This window comes from Mustela putorius, unplaced genomic scaffold (assembly GCF_011764305.1).
Source record: "Mustela putorius furo isolate JIRA1106 unplaced genomic scaffold, ASM1176430v1.1 tig00000997_pilon_pilon_pilon, whole genome shotgun sequence".
Lineage (NCBI taxonomy): Eukaryota > Metazoa > Chordata > Mammalia > Carnivora > Mustelidae > Mustela > Mustela putorius.
Genome location: NW_025421527.1, coordinates 4,367,816 through 4,385,234, shown reverse-complemented (window position 1 = coordinate 4,385,234; position 17,419 = coordinate 4,367,816). Strand labels below are relative to the sequence as shown.

At 58.1% G+C, this 17,419-nt stretch overlaps 1 protein-coding gene across 2 annotated transcripts; it reads left to right on the top strand.

Annotated features, from left to right (window-relative positions):
• The first annotated feature begins 6,209 nt into the window (after nt 1-6,209).
• On the top strand, nt 6,210-13,034 carry HAPLN2 (hyaluronan and proteoglycan link protein 2). 2 transcript variants are annotated; one of them, XM_013048940.2, is made up of 8 exons: nt 6,210-6,222; nt 6,341-6,437; nt 6,759-6,817; nt 8,543-8,654; nt 8,870-9,223; nt 9,357-9,473; nt 9,599-9,781; nt 10,016-13,034. In XM_013048940.2, exons 4-8 carry the CDS (start codon nt 8,567-8,569, stop codon nt 10,294-10,296), a joined length of 1,023 nt encoding a protein of 340 aa, XP_012904394.1. In that variant the 5' UTR covers nt 6,210-6,222; nt 6,341-6,437; nt 6,759-6,817; nt 8,543-8,566; the 3' UTR covers nt 10,297-13,034. The 2 variants fall into 2 exon arrangements, with proteins under 2 accessions (XP_012904394.1, XP_044942660.1); XM_045086725.1 differs by lacking the exons at nt 6,210-6,222; nt 6,759-6,817 and having other exon boundaries at nt 6,350-6,437.
• The last annotated feature ends 4,385 nt before the right edge of the window (nt 13,035-17,419 follow it).

Genomic DNA, 17,419 nt, shown 5'->3' with positions numbered 1-17,419 from the left:
TCGGCTCAGGTCATGGTCCCAGGGTCCTGGGATCTAGCCCCGCATCTGGCTCTCTGCTCAGCGGGGAGCCTGCTTCCCTTCCTGCCTCTCTGCCTACCTGTGATCTCTGTCAAATAAATAAATAAAATCTTTTTAAAAACTCCATACATAATAGCGTTGGAAGGAATAAAACACTCAAGAATTTAATAAAATATAACAAAAGAAGTGAAGATCTGCACACGAAAACTACAAATGTCCCTGAAAAGAAATGAAGGAAAATCTAAGTGAATGGAAAACTGCCTGTGTTCACGGATGGGAAGACTTACTAATGTTTTAGGTCACGATACTCTCCAAATTGGTCTCCAGATTTCATACAATCTCCATCAGAATCCCAGCTAGCTTTTTGCATAAATTGACAAGCCGATTTCAAGGGGCCCAGAATTGCCAAAACATTCTCAAGCAAACAAAATCAAAGGACTAATGCTTCACTAATTCAACATTTACTACATAGCCACAGTTCAAGAGTGTGGTTCCGGCATAGGAAAGGTGTACAGACCGATGAAATAGAATTCAGAGTCCAGACAGCGACCCATACACTTAGGGGCAATTAGCTTGGAACAAGAATGCAAAGGATACTATCAGGAAATTCAAAGAGGGATGCTTGCGTGGCTCCGTTGATTAAGCGTCTGCCTTCTGCTCAGGTCATGATCCCCGGGTCCTGAGATCCAGCCCGCATAGGGCTCTCTGCTCAGCAGGGAGTCTGCCTCTCCCTCTCCCACTGCCCCTGCTTGTGTTCCCTTTCTCGATGTCTCTCTCTCTGTCAAAATCTTTTTTTAAAAATAGGAAATTAGGGGCGCCTGGGTGGCTCAGTGGGTTAAGCGCTGCCTTCAGCTCAGGTCATGATCGCAGGGTCCTGGGATCGAGTCCCGCATCGGGCTCTCTGCTCGGCAGGGAGCCTGCTTCCCTCTCTCTCTCTCTCTCTCTCTCTGCCTGCCTCTCTGCTTACTTGTGATCTCTCTCTGTCAAATAAATAAATAAAATCTTTAAAAAAAAATAAAAAAATAGGAAATTAAAAGACAATAACAGAATGGGAGAAGATATTTGCAAATCCTATGTCTGATAAGGTTCTAATATCCAGAATATATAAAGAGCTCTTAAAACTCAACAATAAAAAGACAGAACAATTTAAAAATGCACAGGGGATTTGAAAATTTGTAGATTCTTCTCCAGAGAAGATCTACAAATGGCAAATTAGCTCATGAAAAGATGCCCAACCTTATTAGTCACCAGGGAAATGCAAATGAAAACCACAGTGGGCTCGCATTTCACACCTACTAGGATAAGTGTAAGTTTTTAAAGGGTAATGACACAGGTTGGAGAAGACGTGGGAAAAATGTGGAAAAATCATGTCTTGCTGGTGGGACTGTGACATGGAGCAGCTGTCCTGGAAAAGGGGTTGAGAGTTTCTGAGAAAGTTAAACAGAATTACCGTAGGACGCATGGTCCCGCTCCTGGGTGTGCACCCAAAGAGAACCGAAAACACATGCCTATACAAACTTGTACATCAATGTTAACAGAAGCGTTATTTAAAACACTCAGAAAGTGGAAGCAACCCGTATGTCTATCAACTGGGATAGATAAAGGAAACACAGCAGACGCACGTAATGGAATGTTACTTGCCCCTCAAAAGGAGTGGAGCCCTGGAGCACACTACAACGTGAGAAAACTTGGAAACGTGTCACGTTTAAGAAACCAGAGACCAAGGTCACATGCATGCCGGGATAGGCAATCCACAGGCACAGGGCAGTTTGGGAGGGGCGGTAGGGAGTGACTGATCTGGGTGCGGGGCTTCTTTTTGGATTGATGAGTTCTGGAATTAGACCGTGGTGGGGGTTAAATTCATGAATATCCTAAAAATGACTGGATTATACTTTAAAAGGGTGAATGTTATGATATGTGAGTTATATCTTTAAAAAGCGCGTAGGCACACTATGCGGGAAGAACTCTAACCTGTTACGTGCGCTGATTCCCGGGTGAAGGGATTACAGGTACGCGTTTCCTCCTCTTTGTACCTTTCCCCTGAGTTTCAAAAAAATTTAAGATCTACTTATTTATTTGAGAGAGAGAGAGCAGGAGCTGGAGGGGCAGAGCGAGAGGGAGTCTCACGCCCACTCCGCACTGAGCGGGGACCCCGTGCGGGCTCCGTCCCAGGACCCTGCGCTGAAACCAAGAGTCAGATGCTTGGCGGAGGAGCCACCGGCTTCTCCCGCAACGAGCGGAAACTGTTTCATCCGGAAAAAGGGTAAAACAGCAGATGGGTGCAACTCCCAGCGCGTGCTCAGGGACGGGCGCGGAGCAGAGAAGCGGGATCCGAGCCGAGGCGCGGGAGGAAGCGGCACCCCGGCCCCGCCCCATGCCCGCCCCCGTGCCCGCCCCCGCGTCCGCCCCCCGCGTCCGCCCCCCCCGCCCCGCCCCCGCCCCTCCGAGCCCCCGCGGCCCCGCGCGCCGCCGGCTCCCCCGCGCCCCCTGCCGGCCCTCGGGCGCAGTGCACGTCCCCGCGGCCGTCAAGGCTCCGAACGCCGCGCACCCCGTTCCGGAGTGTTCGGAAGGACAGACACCAAAACGTCGACGTCTACTCTGTGTGGTGGGACTGAGGGAGATTTTCACTTTCTAGTGTTTTTTTATGTTTGTTAAATTGTTTACAATTAAGTATATTAAATAAGTTATCATGTATCCAATCAACCATATTAAATAAACGGATACACTATTGCTACATCCTCCTGCAATCAGGCTTAAAAGAAACAATGCAAGTTGACTTCGAGTTGAAAAAAAATTCATTTCGGCTTCATCTTCACATTTCCATCTCCAGATTCCTGGAACGTACCTGGTGCCGGGGAAAGCTAACGGATCATGTTTTGCTTTTGTTTTTGGGTCCCCCTCCCAGGATGTCCAGCGAGTTGTCCCAGACCTGCGGCGCCGCGACCCTCCACCCGCGGCCCTCCAGACCCGAGCCTGCCGCGCAGGCGCAGAAGGGAAAGAGCGCTTGCGGGGCAGGTGCTCCCGGAGCAGAGGCTCAGCGCCTCTTATCAGGCGGGAAGAGCAAAGTAGGGAACGGCTTGTGGGATACCGTCTCAACTGCACTGAAAAAGAACAAGGGGCACCTGGCTGGCTCAGTCCAGCAAAGGATTCTTCATTTCAGCTCAGGTGATGATCTTAGGGTGCCCTAAGTGCCCCCTGCCCCCCCCCATCATACCCTCAGAATAGAGGTGGTTGATAAAGCTGAACGTTGGCCCGCTTGGGATGAGGACAAGGCGACCCCCCCATTCCAGTCCTCTGAGACTTTGCAGGTGGGAGGAAGCTGCCCGCACAGCCAGCCCATGCCCCCCTCTGGACCTGTGCAGCTCCGTTTGGAGGTCCTGCTCAGTCCCGAGGTGGGCATGCTGACGCCCACTGCTGGGGAGCCTCAAGTAAAGGGGCTGGAGGGACGGCCAGGACAGGGGGCTCTGCCCAGGACCTCCAGGCAGGGTGGGACCCCCGGAAATGAGGCACAGTCTCCTGCCAAGGCTCCATGGGGCACCTGAGGCGCAGGGGTGAGTCCTCATGCTGGGCACAGAGAGGGGACTAGAGGGAGTGAGAGGGAGGGGCCCGGGGCGGGGGGGGGGGGGACATGCTTTTCCTAAAGGCTGACGTCCTTCCCTCACCCCCCATCGACCTGCAGTGATGCTGGAGTCCAGCCCCACAGGGCACCCCAGCCCTGGCCAGAAAAGCGTGCCCTGTGGCTTGCAGGGAGGAGAAGGCGAGGGACCTCTCCCTCGGGGAGGCAGGGAGGTGGCCGTGTGTGAACTTCACAAGGAGGAGAGAGGCCCCTGCCAGCCACCCCCAGCCTCTCCCTCAACCCCCTAAAGGGCCATCTTGCCAACATTCCCCACCCCCCATGCAGCGATCTCAAGAGGAAACTGGGAGCCGCTCGACACCAGCCGGGATCCAAGACGGTTGACCAGCTGACCCTGCCTGGTGGCTGGAGGCCGAGTCCGGGCATTAGAGGAAGAGAAGTCAGGACTCTGCACTTGTGCCCAGCCCAACTGGGAGCAGCAGTGGCAAGGCCCTCCCCTCAGAAGGGCAAGCCCAGCAGCTACCTCCCTGCTGAGCTGAGCCTTGGGGGAACCGGGAATGTATCGGGCTGTTCGCCACACATTCATTCCTGGTCTCCCCCATTCCTTCCCCACCCCATCCGCAAAGGGTTCTTTCTGCCTCTGTGGGATAGTGCCAGGCCCACCTCCCGTCTGCGCTCAGCCTCTCATGGGCTCACATACCTGAGACTTCCAGACCCGGGTTCAGAAGCAAACGGGCAGAAGAGAGGGTGGGGGAGAGCCCAGGGCGGAGGCTGGCCTGGGGGCGGGGGCTCTCTGCGGGAGGCTGTTTGTCTGAGTTGGGTGGAGGCCAGTCAGATGCGCGGGATCAGGGCGTCCCGGCCCGAGACAGGGGCTGTTTGTCTTCTCTCCTCTGGGGGGTGGGGGGGACCCAGGAACAGTGCTGGAAACAGTGCTGACCGCATCTCCTAAGAGAGTCCGTCAATCCCCAGAGGAGCCTGAGCAGGTGGGGTGGGCCCCTGTTCGGAGACGCGGCCCCTGCGGAAAACCCTGCAGCTCCGGGACTGGGAGGATCCGGGAGAGGCGCCCAAGAGGGATGAGTGGGCACGGCAGCAAGTTCCAGGCTTGACTCCGCAGCTGCCTTCCCTGTGGGCTTGTGCCCTTCCCAGCCGCCCCTCCTCTTTGTCAGGTGCCTGAAGAAGCCAGGTGTCCTCAGGTCCTCCCCTCCCGCCCGGTTCCAAAAGCACCTGATCTCAAGGACTCAAACTACTGACCCGGGATTGCTGGGTGGAGAGAGAAGAGGTAAGAGGAGATTGGAAGCGAGAACCTTTGCCACAAGGTTATTCCCAGCCTCTACACGGACGGCAAAAGAAACACACTTATTCTGGGTGTTGAAATGTTCTACATAAGGGGTTCCTGGGGGGCTCAGCCAGTTAAGCGTCTGACTCTTGGTTTCAGCTCAGGTCCTGATCTCTTGCTGGGCTCCGTGCTCAACAGGACTCGATCCCAGGACTCCTGGCATCATGACCTGAGCCAAAGGCAGACGGTTCACCGACTGAGCCACCCGGGGTGCCCAATAAAAAAATCTTTAGAAATATTCCATATGTTGGATGCCTGGGTGGCTCAGTGGGTTAAGCCGCTGCCTTCGGCTCAGGTCATGATCTCAGGCTCCTGGGATCGAGTCCCACGTCAGGCTCTCTGCTCAGCAGGGAGCCTGCTTCCTCCCCCTCTCTGTCTGCCTGCCTCTCTGCCTACTTGTGATCTCTCTCTGTCAAATAAATAAATAAAAATCTTTAAAAAAATTAAAATTAAAAAAAAAGATCATATGTTGATCTCGGGGGTTAGTTCATGGTGTGTACGGGTGTAAATATTACTGAGCTGTCTGTGTAAGATCTGTGTCCCCGTATGTAAATTATGCCTCGACAGAAAGGTCTGAACACTGACTGTGAACTCCGTGGGAGCGTAGACTCTAGGGCTGTGTTCCCACTCAGGGAGGTTAAGGACCTCCCTTTTCTTAAGAATTTACACTAAGAGGAGGCGGGACAAATAAGCTGACCTCTCTTCTGGCCAGCTTTTCAAAGTCCTTCTCAGAAATTCCCATTTTTTCCTCCCCGGCACCGAAGCCCCTCCTTGTTGCCAACCTGCCCTCTCTCCCTCTGCAGTTCCAACCACGTGCTCTGTCCTCCGCCGAGCCCCGCCATCCCCAGCCTCACACCAAATCCCTCCCGAAGCTTGAAGCTTGGGGACAGAAGGGACCCATTTCAACCTCCTCACCAACAGCGCCCCCACCCCGTCTCTTTGCCCTGGGGATGTCCATCCTGTTCGGATCCTGCTCCGACCCAGGCCCCTTTTCCGGTGGTGTGTGCCAGCCGGTCCTGCATCCCACATCCCCAGCTGCTGGCATTTTGTTGCCATTGCCTGCAGGATGAAGAAAGGGCCCCTGTTATCTAACAATAGGGGGAAAGACAGAGACAATGGGAAATTGTGCTTCCGATGGGGTGGGGCCAGAGAAGGAAAGGACAGACGGACAGACAGGGGGCTGGACAGAGGGGTTGGGATTTCTGGAAGCCGCTGGAGGTCCGCTGGAAGTCTGCTTCCCACCTTGAGAGCCTCTCCCTGCAGGCGATGCGCACCCAGGTTCCGGAGGACAGAGGTGAGGGCTCTGTGGGACGAGGGGCAGGGCTGCTGCTTCAACTGGCCCGTGTGGAAATGCAGAGACGGGATCTTGACCATGGTCTGTGAGCTCATCCGCAGTTCATCCTCACACACAGCGGCCCAACGTCTTCATAGCCACCAGTCCATCTGCTCCTTCTCCAGGCCGAGAGCATCTAGAAGAAACGAGGCACCCCACCCTCCACATTCCTCCAGGTAATCCTTCCTGGGTGCCTCCTTCATTCCAACCTCTCTGGGGGTCCCCAGCCCCAATCCCAAGCCCCACATCCTCCCCAGGCCCAGGACAGTGAGCCGTGCAGAGAAAGGTCCAAGTCACAGGCTGGACACCAGTCACCTAGCCTAGCTTAGTGGACTGGCAGGTGGACAAGTTCTCGGCACCTTAGCTGCTCCTGGGAGATCAGGGCAGAAGCACAAGGAGCAGCCCTGCTGATCGGGTGCCCAAGTCCCGGGGCTCGAAGGTGCCTGGACCTGCCAGGGGTCCCGCAACGCCTTCACTGGAACGTCTTCCTGGAGCAGGACAAAAAGCAGCCAGTCCCTGCCTCTCCCATCTCTGTGAAGAGACCAGCTTCTAACAGGTAGGCGCTGGGGGCTGTTGGCTCTCAAATTCTCTGCAAGGGCTACAAAGAGGGTACGTGTGTGCCTGCTTAGAAACACACAAACACAGACCAGGAGGAGCGTGAGCCTGCCGTCCTCTTCCTGGCTGTGCGACCTCACTGCTCCCTACAATGTGTGCACCTTTGAACAGGCGTAAGGGGGGACCTGTAATCATCCCCACCTAAATACAGGATACACGGGACAAATGCTGGGGCGGTCTCACGCGGGTCTCCCGGTGGGTTCCCAGCCCAGGTACTTCCCCTCCAGGCCCCGGGAAGCCCTCTGCACGCAGCCCCCAATTCTCCCTTGCAAGCGCAAGTGGGGCCTGGCCTTCATTTGAAGGAGGAGGGGCTCAGCCCCCTGGCTTCCGGCTGTTCCCACAGTCCAGCTCTCCTTCCCAGAATCCTTAGCGGGGACTCATTCATTAACAAGCACACACATTTATTTAGCACCTACTGTGTGCCAGCAACTGTCCTGGGTGCTGCAGATAAAGGCTAACACAAACATGGAACTTACTTTATACTGGGCACGATTTTAAGAATTCTAGCATGTTCCTTTGATGAGATAGATGGGAACTGCTATCGGCATGTTTACTGCTGAGGACACCGAGGCAGAGAGAAGTAAATAACTCGTTTGAAGTCATGCAATTAGCACTTGGAGGAATAGGGGTTAGGAAACGAGTAAAGCCAGGCTAAAGGTGTCCTCAGTCCAATTTTTTAAAAATGGCCAAGTTGATAAAGAACAGATAACAATAAGGGGAAAAAATCAGGGCACCTGGCTGGCGGTCCATAGAGCCTGCGACTCTTGATTTCAGGGTCATGAGTTCGAGCCCCACACTGGGCAAGGAGCCTACTTAATAAAATAAAGAAAAGAAAAAGAAGGGGGGAAATCTACTACTGAAATAGACAGCTGTTTTTGGTATTAGTGCTCTAGCTTTTTAACCACTGGACACCTCCCTGTATGATACAGCCCATACATGCCCAGGTATCACTCTCAAACCCACACTGCTAGCTCAGTCGCTAATAAAAGTACTTCCAAGAATGGGGGCCAGACCGGTGAAGCGGGGGGGCCCAGGGGAGCAGGTCACAGCACACTACAGTGCGGCCAGCGAGGGAAGAGGAAGGGTTTCCCAGAGGAGGTGAGGCCCACAGTGACGCCCAGGAGAAGGAAGTGAGAGTGAATTCAGACTCTCTTGGAGCCAGAAGTCCAAGGTGTCTGGAACACAGTGCTGAGGGCACGGGAGGCGGGGGTGGGGGGGATCCCAGAGGGCCCTGGTAGCCGTGGTTAGGAGCCCAGACCTTGTCCCTAGGGCAAAAAGAGCCAGTGTGTTAAGCAGGAGAGAGACAAGATCACGTTTGGGCTGGCTCTGTTGGAGGACGGTGCTGGGAGAGGAGAGAGACTGCAGCGGCCATCTGGGTGGCCAGACTCAGGAAGTAGCCCCTGGGAGGGGGAAGGGCAGGGAGGCCGTGGAGGGGCAAAAGAGGGATGGCCCTGGAGGCCTGGGGGAAGGGAGTTTGCCACTGTCCCTTCCCCCATCACCTTCCTTTTGCCCCCTTCAGCCCCCTGCTCTGTCCCCATGCTTTCCAGCGGGACAGTCCCTTCTGAAGGATCCCGGATGGATGGGATCATCCATCTCCAACCCTGCTCCCTCCTCCTATTTCTAGTCCCAAGAAATGCCGTCTGCTTGTGCTCTTTGTGCCCTACAGACAGCGCTGGGCTGACTCGCCATCATGCCAGGTCCGCTCAGTCTCCCAACACTCTGCCACTTCCTTCTCCCTTGGGCCTTCGCCATCCTCCACGAAGCCCTGGGGGACGCAGGTAAGACCTCAGCCCTGCCCAGAATTTGGGGACCGGTCGGGGAGAGGCTTCAGGTGTAGGGAAAGTGGATGGGGCAGCTGTTGGAGGTGCCCAGGGAGGGCCATCGCTAAGTGTGGAATGAGGGGGAGCGTTGGAGGAGTCTGGGGTCTAGGGTCTGGATGGGCACTTGCGGTGGGGGTCAAGGGGTTCCTGCCACTGTGGCCCCCTCTGCTCAGCACCCCACCCCGGTCCCCACTACCTCCTGCCCCCCATCCACGAGGTCATTCACTCTCATCGTGGGGCCACGGCCACGCTGCCCTGCGTCCTGGGCACCTCGCCTCCCAGCTACAAGGTCCGCTGGAGCAAAGTGGAACCCGGGGAGCTCCGGGAAACGCTGATCCTCATCACCAACGGCCTGCATGCCCGGGGCTACGGGCCCCTGGGGGGACGTGCCAGGATGCGGAGGGGGCACCGTCTGGACGCCTCCCTAGTCATCGAGGGCGTGCGCCTGGAGGACGAGGGCAGGTACCGCTGTGAACTCATCAACGGCATGGAGGACGAGAGCGTGGCGCTGACGCTGCGCCTGGAGGGTGAGGCCTTGGGTTCCCCGCCCCCTCCTCTTCTGCTGGGCTGTGGCCGCCCCAGCTCGGGTCTCCCAGGACTGCCCCCGCCCGCCGCCGGGGTCCCCCAGCCCTCTCTCCCGTCCGCCTCCCCCCCCCGCAGGAGTGGTGTTTCCGTACCAGCCGAGCCGGGGCCGGTACCAGTTTAATTACTACGAGGCAAAACAAGCGTGCGAGGAGCAGGACGGGCGTCTGGCCACCTATGCCCAGCTGTACCAGGGTGAGCGGCCGAGCCGGGCACCGCCCAGGCCTCTCCGGATGTGCCTGGCCCCGCGGGGGCGAGCTGTGGTCCAGCGTCTGCTGGGACCCCTCTAACCCCCGACCCCGTCTCCCCCTGCCCGCCAGCGTGGACCGAGGGCCTGGACTGGTGCAACGCGGGCTGGCTGCTCGAGGGCTCGGTGCGCTACCCGGTGCTCACGGCGCGCGCCCCGTGCGGCGGCCGGGGGCGGCCGGGGATCCGCAGCTACGGGCCCCGCGACCGGAAGCGCGACCGCTACGACGCCTTCTGCTTCACTTCGATGACGGCAGGTGAGCGCGCGGGGAGGCAGGTGGCCGGCGGGGCGGGGATGAGAGCCCGCGCCCGCGGCTCGGAAGGGGTCGTGGGGACGGTCGGGAGAGGCCGGCGCGGAGCGACATGCGCGCGGCCGGAGGGGACCCGGACTCGCCGTGGAGACCGCGCGTGGTGCCCTCGGTCCCCGCGCCCGCCAGGCTCTCCCCGGCCCCCGCACGCCTGCTGCGGTGGTGATGCGCCCCGCTCCGCAGGCCACGTGTTCTTCGTGCCCGGGCGGCTGACTCTGTCCGAAGCGCACGCGGCGTGCCGGCGACGCGGGGCCACGGTGGCCAAGGTCGGGCACCTCTACGCCGCCTGGAAGTTCTCGGGGCTGGACCAGTGCGACGGAGGCTGGCTGGCGGACGGCAGCGTGCGCTTCCCCATCACGTCGCCGCGGCCGCGCTGCGGGGGCCTCCCCGACCCCGGCGTGCGCAGCTTCGGCTTCCCGCGAGCCCAGCAGGCGGCCTTCGGGACCTACTGCTACTCGGAGTAGGGCGACCGGGGCCGGGCGCGAGACCTCCCGCCGCCCCCCTCCCGCAGCCAGCCACGGCCAGGGGTCCCGGGGTCCCGCCAGGCCGGGCGTGGGGGAGGAGGTGGAGGCGCCCGGCGGGACCTCGGACGCGCGGATCCCGCGGACCTGGAGCGCTCCCGCGGCCGCCCCGGGCGTTAAGCGACGGCTGTGTCCCCCAGCCCAGCAACACGAGGACTTCTCACGTCGAGGCGTGGGGCGGGGGCGGCCTGGGGCCCAGGCGGCCGACCTCACGCCAAGGGACACGGCCTGAGGTGGGGCTTCTGCCTGCGGAGGCGAGCCTGCCGGACCGCGCGGGTTGCGGGGCGGGGGCCCCACCGGCGGAGGGCGCACTGCAGGCGCGGCCGCGGGAGAACGCGGGTGCTGTTGTGTCGAGCCCCACGCAGGGCGCCCTGCGCCCGCCGAGACCGTGCGGCTGGACTCCCGCCGCGCTCCGCCCCCGCAGGCCTGCAGGCGGCCGAACCAACCGAGACGGCCCCGCCGGCCTCCCGCCCCGCGCAGGAAACGCAAACCACCGCGCAGCTGACGGGAAGCGGGCCCTGCGCGGCGCGGGCGCCGGACGGCACGGGCGCCCCCGAGGGCGGCGCGGAACCGGACCCGGAGCACCAGCGTCAGGCCGGGCGCTGCAGAGACAAGCGCGGACGCTGTTCCGTTTCTTTTCACGCTGCGTGTTGTTCTCGTGAGTCCGTTCGCTCGTCCGGGGTCCGTTCCAGCGGTGCCCGTCCACCGCGGCCAGCTCGCGCGCGCGAAGGGCTCCCGGAGCCCCGGGCACGGACCGCTCAAAGCCGCGGGCTGCAGGTCCAGGCGGGCTCTTGCGGTGGTCGCCAAAGAGAGTCCGGCCCGTGGGGCTTCGCGTAACCGGGCGAAGGGCTTCTTCAGCGACCCTCGGCCCCGGGTACGAGTGTCTGCCCCGGGTCGGCCCTGAGGGCCGCTGAGACAGGGCCACGTGCCGCACACACCGGTACTGTAGCCGTCGGCGGTGACTGTGGGGACAGTGGCGGCAACATCACCCACGGTGACTACGGCCCGGCTGTCCGCAGCCTGCGGGACTGGCCTCCGGACGGCCGCGCCTTGCAGCAGCTCCTCCCTCGGGCGGCCGGGGCCTCGCGGTCAGCCACGGGTTCTCCTTATCCCAGCCGCTCAGGGGCCCGGGCCCGCGGAGCAGCCACCTCGAGCGCTGCCAGTCGCCGCAGCGGAAGGAGGAGGCAAGAAGCGCGGCGGAAGGCCTTGGCCGCGTGAGGGGCCGCGGCCGGGGACACCTGCCTGTCCCGCGGACCGCGCGTTCTCTAGGACCGCCTGCATGGCCTCGCGCAGCCGCCAGGGGGCAGCAGAGAGCAAGCCGACTCCGGCCTGGCAGGGACGCCGCAGCCCGGCCGCGTCCGGACCAGCCGCCGAGCCCGCGGAACAGGCGGGCGGCCGCCGCCTCCCTCTCCCAGTCCTGGCGTGCCAGGTCTGCGGTGAGAGCCCCGAAAGCCACGATGCCGGGCTCAGCTGCTCCCCTGAAGGGAGATGGCTTTCCCTCGGCGCGATGCCCTGACGTTGTCAGAGACCAGATGGGAACCGGCCCCAGGACCCTTCCACTGGCTGCAAAGCTTGGTGTTCTCACCCATGAGTACAAAGCTTGCTAATTTTTACAACTACTCTCCACATTCCTATTACAATTTTTTTGTTTTTTTAAATCATGGAGGACTGTAAACCTGCGCAGAGAGAGACTCGGCGGCGGATCGCTGTATCCCAGCCTGACCGTTTTGAAGCGGAGCCCTCGGGGTCTCTGAATTCGCTCACTTGTGTTTATGCTGGAGTATTTTTTTTTAATTTTAATTATTTATTTGTCCGAGAGAGAGAGCACACTTGTACAAGCCGTGGGGGGAGGCAGCCACAGGGAGAAGCAGGCTTTCCACTGATCAATGAACCCAATGTGGGACTCAATCCCAGAACCCTGGGATCACGACCTGAGCCAAAAACAGACACTTAACTGCCTGAGCCACCCAGGCGTCCCTGTGCTGGAGTATTTTGAAGCAAATCTCAGACAGCCCATTATTTTTCCACTTAATTCTCACTATCTATCTCTAACATATAGTGACTTTAAACAATATTCATAACTCCACTACCCATCCCCCCCAGTGGACATTATCTAATACATACTTCATGATCACTTTTCCTTGACTGTCTAAAAAATATAACTTCATAGCTGATTTGCCCAAACCAGGATCCAAGTAAGGGCTATACATTCTGTTTGATGGATTTTTCTTGGCTAATTTTTATTTATTTTTTAAAAGATTTTGTTTATTCGTTTAGAGAGAGCGAGAGAGAGTGAGCACACGCAGGCGGGGGGAGGGGCAGAGAGAGACTCTCAGGCCGACTCCTGGACGACCGCAGAGCCTCGCAAGCCCCCGGCAGGGCTCCACTTCGGGATGCTGAGATCTCGACCGGAGCCTGAGTCAAGAGTTGGAGGCTCAACTAAATGACCCCCCAAGCTGCCCCCCGTTAATTTTTTAGAGTCATATCTCTTCCACCCTCACGTTTTCTGTGCCGTTTTGTTTGTTTAGGAAACCGCGTCGTTCTCGTGCTGAGTCTCCCCCATTCTAGATCCGGCTGAGTGTATCCTTGTCGTGTCATTTCACACTTCCCTCTGTCCTCTCTGTCCCCCTCTGACCCCCACCATTATATTGAGACGTTTCATTAAACACACATTCACTGTTTGCCCAGGAGTCTTTCGTGAGTAGGACCGTGCGCCTCCTGTTCCGTCACATCGGGACGCACACGGTGTCTGGTTGTTGCCGCTGCGGCTGACCAGTACACTCTGTCGTCGGCCTGACGCCTTCATTGCAAATGTCCCCGTTGTATCAGCTGCCTATGGCTGTTGCGACAAATTGCCCCTGATGTGGTGTTTTAAGGCAACGGAAATGTATTCTTCTACGGGTCTGGAGGCCAGAAGTCCAAGCTCTTGGTGTTGGCGGTGAAGCCCTCCCAGTGTAGACTCTGAAGAGGACGTCTCCTTGCTTCTTTCATCTTCTGGTGGCAGCCAGCATTCTCTGGTGTCTCTGGGGACATATCTCCTCTCTCTGTGTCTGTGGTCACATTGCTTCCTCCTCTTCACGTGTGTGGGCCTCCTCGCCTTCTGTCTTTCCTGAGGACACTTGTCATTGGATTTGCCCCCCACTCTGGCTAATCCAGGATATGACTGAATTTTGGGAATACTTTCATGTAATGAGTTACATCCCAAAGACCCTTTTCGAAACGAGTGAACATTCACAGGTCTCAGGGATTAAGATGCGGACGTATCCTTCTGTGCCCACCATCTGACCCTATACACCCTCACCTTTTTATCTAATGGCTACTGGGGATCGCTGTCTAGATGCATCATTCCGGTAGAAGCACAAAATGAAAACCCTCTAATTTTGTTGTTCCTTCTTCCTTGATTATTAACTGTGAACTCTTCCATAAAGAAAGATGTCCCTCGTCGAGGATGGTCACCCTAGAACCCATTCAGGAGAGGTCAGATTAACACTTGATTCTCTCCCATCTGTCTTAGCTAGGTGCCTAGGGAACGAACGCCTACATCCTCCCACAAATCCATATGTTAAAGCCCTGATCCCCAGTATGATGGTTTTGGACCCGGGGCCATCGGGAGGTCATCCCTTGATGATGCGATGACATCCTCGTCCTTATAAGAAGAGATTAGGGAGAACTTGCTGGCCTCGGTGCCGAGAGAGAAATACATGTTTGTGTTTAAGACGTCCGGCCCGTGGTAACTTGGTACAGCAGCCTGAGTGAAGACGGTGGGGGCCCCTCAAACCGGAGGTTGGGTCAAGGCTTTCCGTATTGAGCGGTGTATTGGGGGTCATGCTAAGAGGCCCTGGTGGGGGGCTGGAGAAGCAAGGCAGGATGGGGAGGCAGCCAACAGAGGGTGTGAGGGTGTGGGGTGGGGCTGGCCCTGTCCTGCCGGCTGTCCAGGAGCCCTGGGAGGGCTGACATGGGCTACGTAAGAGCAACCTTCGCCACTGTAATTCCTGTCTTTGCCTGTCGGTGAATCGGCATGAGGTGCCCCAGAGGAGCCAGAGGCCGCTTAGCTCTGGTGGCGTCCCGACTGTGACCCCTGGCAGACCCCATCTCCCACCCCAGGAACCAGGGCTTCTGACCCTGCAGCGCCTCCAGGGACCGGAAGCACGAATTCCCCCGAGGCGGTCACTGGTGCTGGCCGTGACATCCCTGCTCTTTCTATCCCTTGGTTCCCACACCCACGATTTCTAGCCATCTGGGCCCAGCACCGGATAATGGCATTGGTTCAAAATGTAGATTGTGTTTTGAAACTCACTGCCCCGATCTCAGAGCATGTGTCCTCCACGCTGGAGTGTACATGTGCCGTACAGAGGCCGTCCTCTGTCCTGCCGGGCTCGCAGCTTCGCGGGGCTGTGCCGGATGGCAGGGTCGACGGACGCCTGGGCCTGGGCTCATTGTCATGTTTTCTTTGTGGCCAACGGCTCCCCTTGGTTAGAGGTGATATCGTGTGGGATCTCGTAGGGATAGACCATTTCCTTGGATATTGGTCCTAGCCCAGGCCCTTGGGCGGGGAAGGCAAATCCACATCCAGAATGTGCATGACCCCAGGAGGCAGGTACTGCTCCGCTGCAGACTGAAAGAGGTGCACCACAGTCAGCCTGTTTCCCCGTGGCCGGCTGATGTCCCCGAGGGATGGCACATGTGCTGTGCTGGGGTTGGCTCCTGTCTGTGCTGCTGACCGGCCGAGCGTCCAGCCACCGCCGGTGCTAGATGGGGCCTGGAGAGAGGGAGCCAGCCGTGCCGACCTCTATCCACCGCCACAACCACGCCATTCACCGGCCTCGTGTGGGTGCTGGCGGGGTGGTGGGGGACAAAGGCTGGCTGTTCGTGCCCCTGGCGTGTGAGTGGGACTTCCGCAGAGACGGCGCCCGCGCCAGCAAGGCCGCCCACGGCTCTCCCTCAGCTTCCTCATCTCCCACCTTCCCGCTGTGCCCTTTCCCGGCCTGACCAGCCAACCTGGCCATGTGTCCCTGCTCCCGCCGGCAAACTCGGGTGGACAGCGTCCTGCCAAAACCTCCCCCGGTCAGCTCACGTCGGTGACCAGAGTGACGCGCCCACGAAGCAGGCCTGGGGTTCCTCCTCTCCTGAAGCCTGATCACAGAGGCTATGGGCGAGCTGAGAGCGAGGCAGGGGGCCCAGAGATGGGGCCGTGGGAGCCTGGCTTCTTGCTCTCGCAGCTTACTGAGCCCTCTGAGCGCACTCACACCCGAGTGCGTGTGCCCGCCACGTGTGCTCACGACTTGGTGGCTCTGAATCCCCAGATCTTAATAGGACAGTGGGACAGGGAAGGGAAGGAATCCAAGCGATCACCGAGTAAACAGTCCTAGCACCTGGGACAGGGCCAACAGGGCCCAGCTGGAGTGCAAAGCTGCTGGGAGTGTGGGGAGACCCAGGAGAGGGGGTCTGGCCTCACTCTGCTCCCACTTGAGAGGGCCTGGGGCTCTGGTCTGCTGGCCTCCCCTCTGTCACGACCTGAGGCTGTTTCCATGCCGTCAGCTCCTGCCCACGTCTGACTTGCTGTCCACCCGTCCAGCAGAGAAAGTCCCCAGGCAGTCAGCAGCCTTTGGTCTGTTGAGGCGGCTGCTAAGCAGACACGGGTGGGCACCACGGGGCCCCATACACCCTCTTAATCTTCACTGTTGTGAGTCGGCGCCCCATCAGTGTCCAAAGGTGACCAGGGATTTTCATTTTTAGTATCATGATGAACTCTTGGACTTTGTAGATTTGATAGGCTTCATTCTCATTATTCCTTTTTTTTTTTTTTTTTTTTAGATTTTATTTATTTATTTGATAAAGATCACAAGTAGGCAGATAGGCAGGCGGGGCGGGGGGGGGGGAGCAGGCTCCCCGCTGAGCAGGAAGCCGATGTGGGGCTCGATCCCAGGACCCTGAGATCATGACCTGAGCCAAAGGCAGAGGCTTTAATCCACTGAGCCACCCAGGCGCCCCATTCTTTTTTTTTTTTTTTTTTTGAAAACTCACTGAGTACGTGCACACTTATGCGTGTGCTTATTTATTTATTTATTGTTTAAAGATCTTATTTATTTGTTAGAAAGAGCGCGCAAGCAGGGGGAGCAGCAGGCAGAGGGAGAAGCAGGTTTTCTGCTGAGCAGGGAGCCCGATGCAGGGGCTCAATCCCAGGACCCAGGCCTGAGCGGAAGGCAGACGCTTAACTCACGGAGCCAGTGAGGTGTCCTGTCATTATTCATTTTAACGCTGATAGGTCATCCTGGCCAGTGGGAGTCTCCGCAAAGTGGCTACTGGTTCCTTTGGACATGAGCCTGGCCTGAGTCTCAAAACCTCCTTTATTCACAAGCGTGACAACCCGTGCTGCCCCTCACTGGGGCGTCTCCAAAGAGGCCTGGTTCCTGGGAGCAGAAAGTATCATTTATTTTTTTTTTAAGATTTTTTTGTTTATTTATTTGAGACAGAGAGAGTGAGAGAGCACAAGCCAGGGGGAAAGGCAGGGGAGGAGCAGGCGTCCCACTGAGCAAGGAGCCCGATGCGGGGCTCGATCCCAGGACCCCAGGATCAAGACCTGAGCTGAAGGCAGGTGCTTCATGGACGGAGCCACCCAGGCTCCCAGAAAGTACCATTTGGAGACCACGGTCTGGATCCCGGGAGCACTCAGTGTTACTGGGGAGTCATGGTCCTAAGCCTTTTCCGCGGCATCCACATCCTGAGTCCACACTGTTATCGCCGCTCGCAGCGGGATGAGCCGTCGGCTGACCTTTCCTTTCCTCACCCTGAGACTCTTCCCGAAAGCCGTTCCCGCAGTCACTTACTTGCTTGTCACAGTAAGTGCTGCATTTTGCAACCCCAGCGCCGACATTATGATCTCTCCGTGGTTCTCTTAGCTCTGAGGGACGGAGAGTCAGCATGCTGAGTTCCGTCATCGCTTGAAAGAAAATCCTTCCCTGTGGCTTTGCCTCCAGCTTCATGTACAGTCGCGGGCCCTTGCTTCACCTGGTTTTAGGTGTTTAGGAATTGAATCCCTGTTCTGCTTTTAAATTCAGTCTAGAAT

Bases quoted from the DNA above. Each gene is read 5' to 3' on its own strand.
- HAPLN2 (XM_013048940.2), top strand. From the start codon at position 8,567: ATGCCAGGTCCGCTCAGTCTCCCAACACTCTGCCACTTCCTTCTCCCT. The intron at 9,224-9,356 runs GTGAGGCCTTGG...CCCCCCCCGCAG, and splicing joins GCTGACGCTGCGCCTGGAGG to GAGTGGTGTTTCCGTACCAG. The intron at 9,474-9,598 runs GTGAGCGGCCGA...CCTGCCCGCCAG, and splicing joins CTATGCCCAGCTGTACCAGG to CGTGGACCGAGGGCCTGGAC.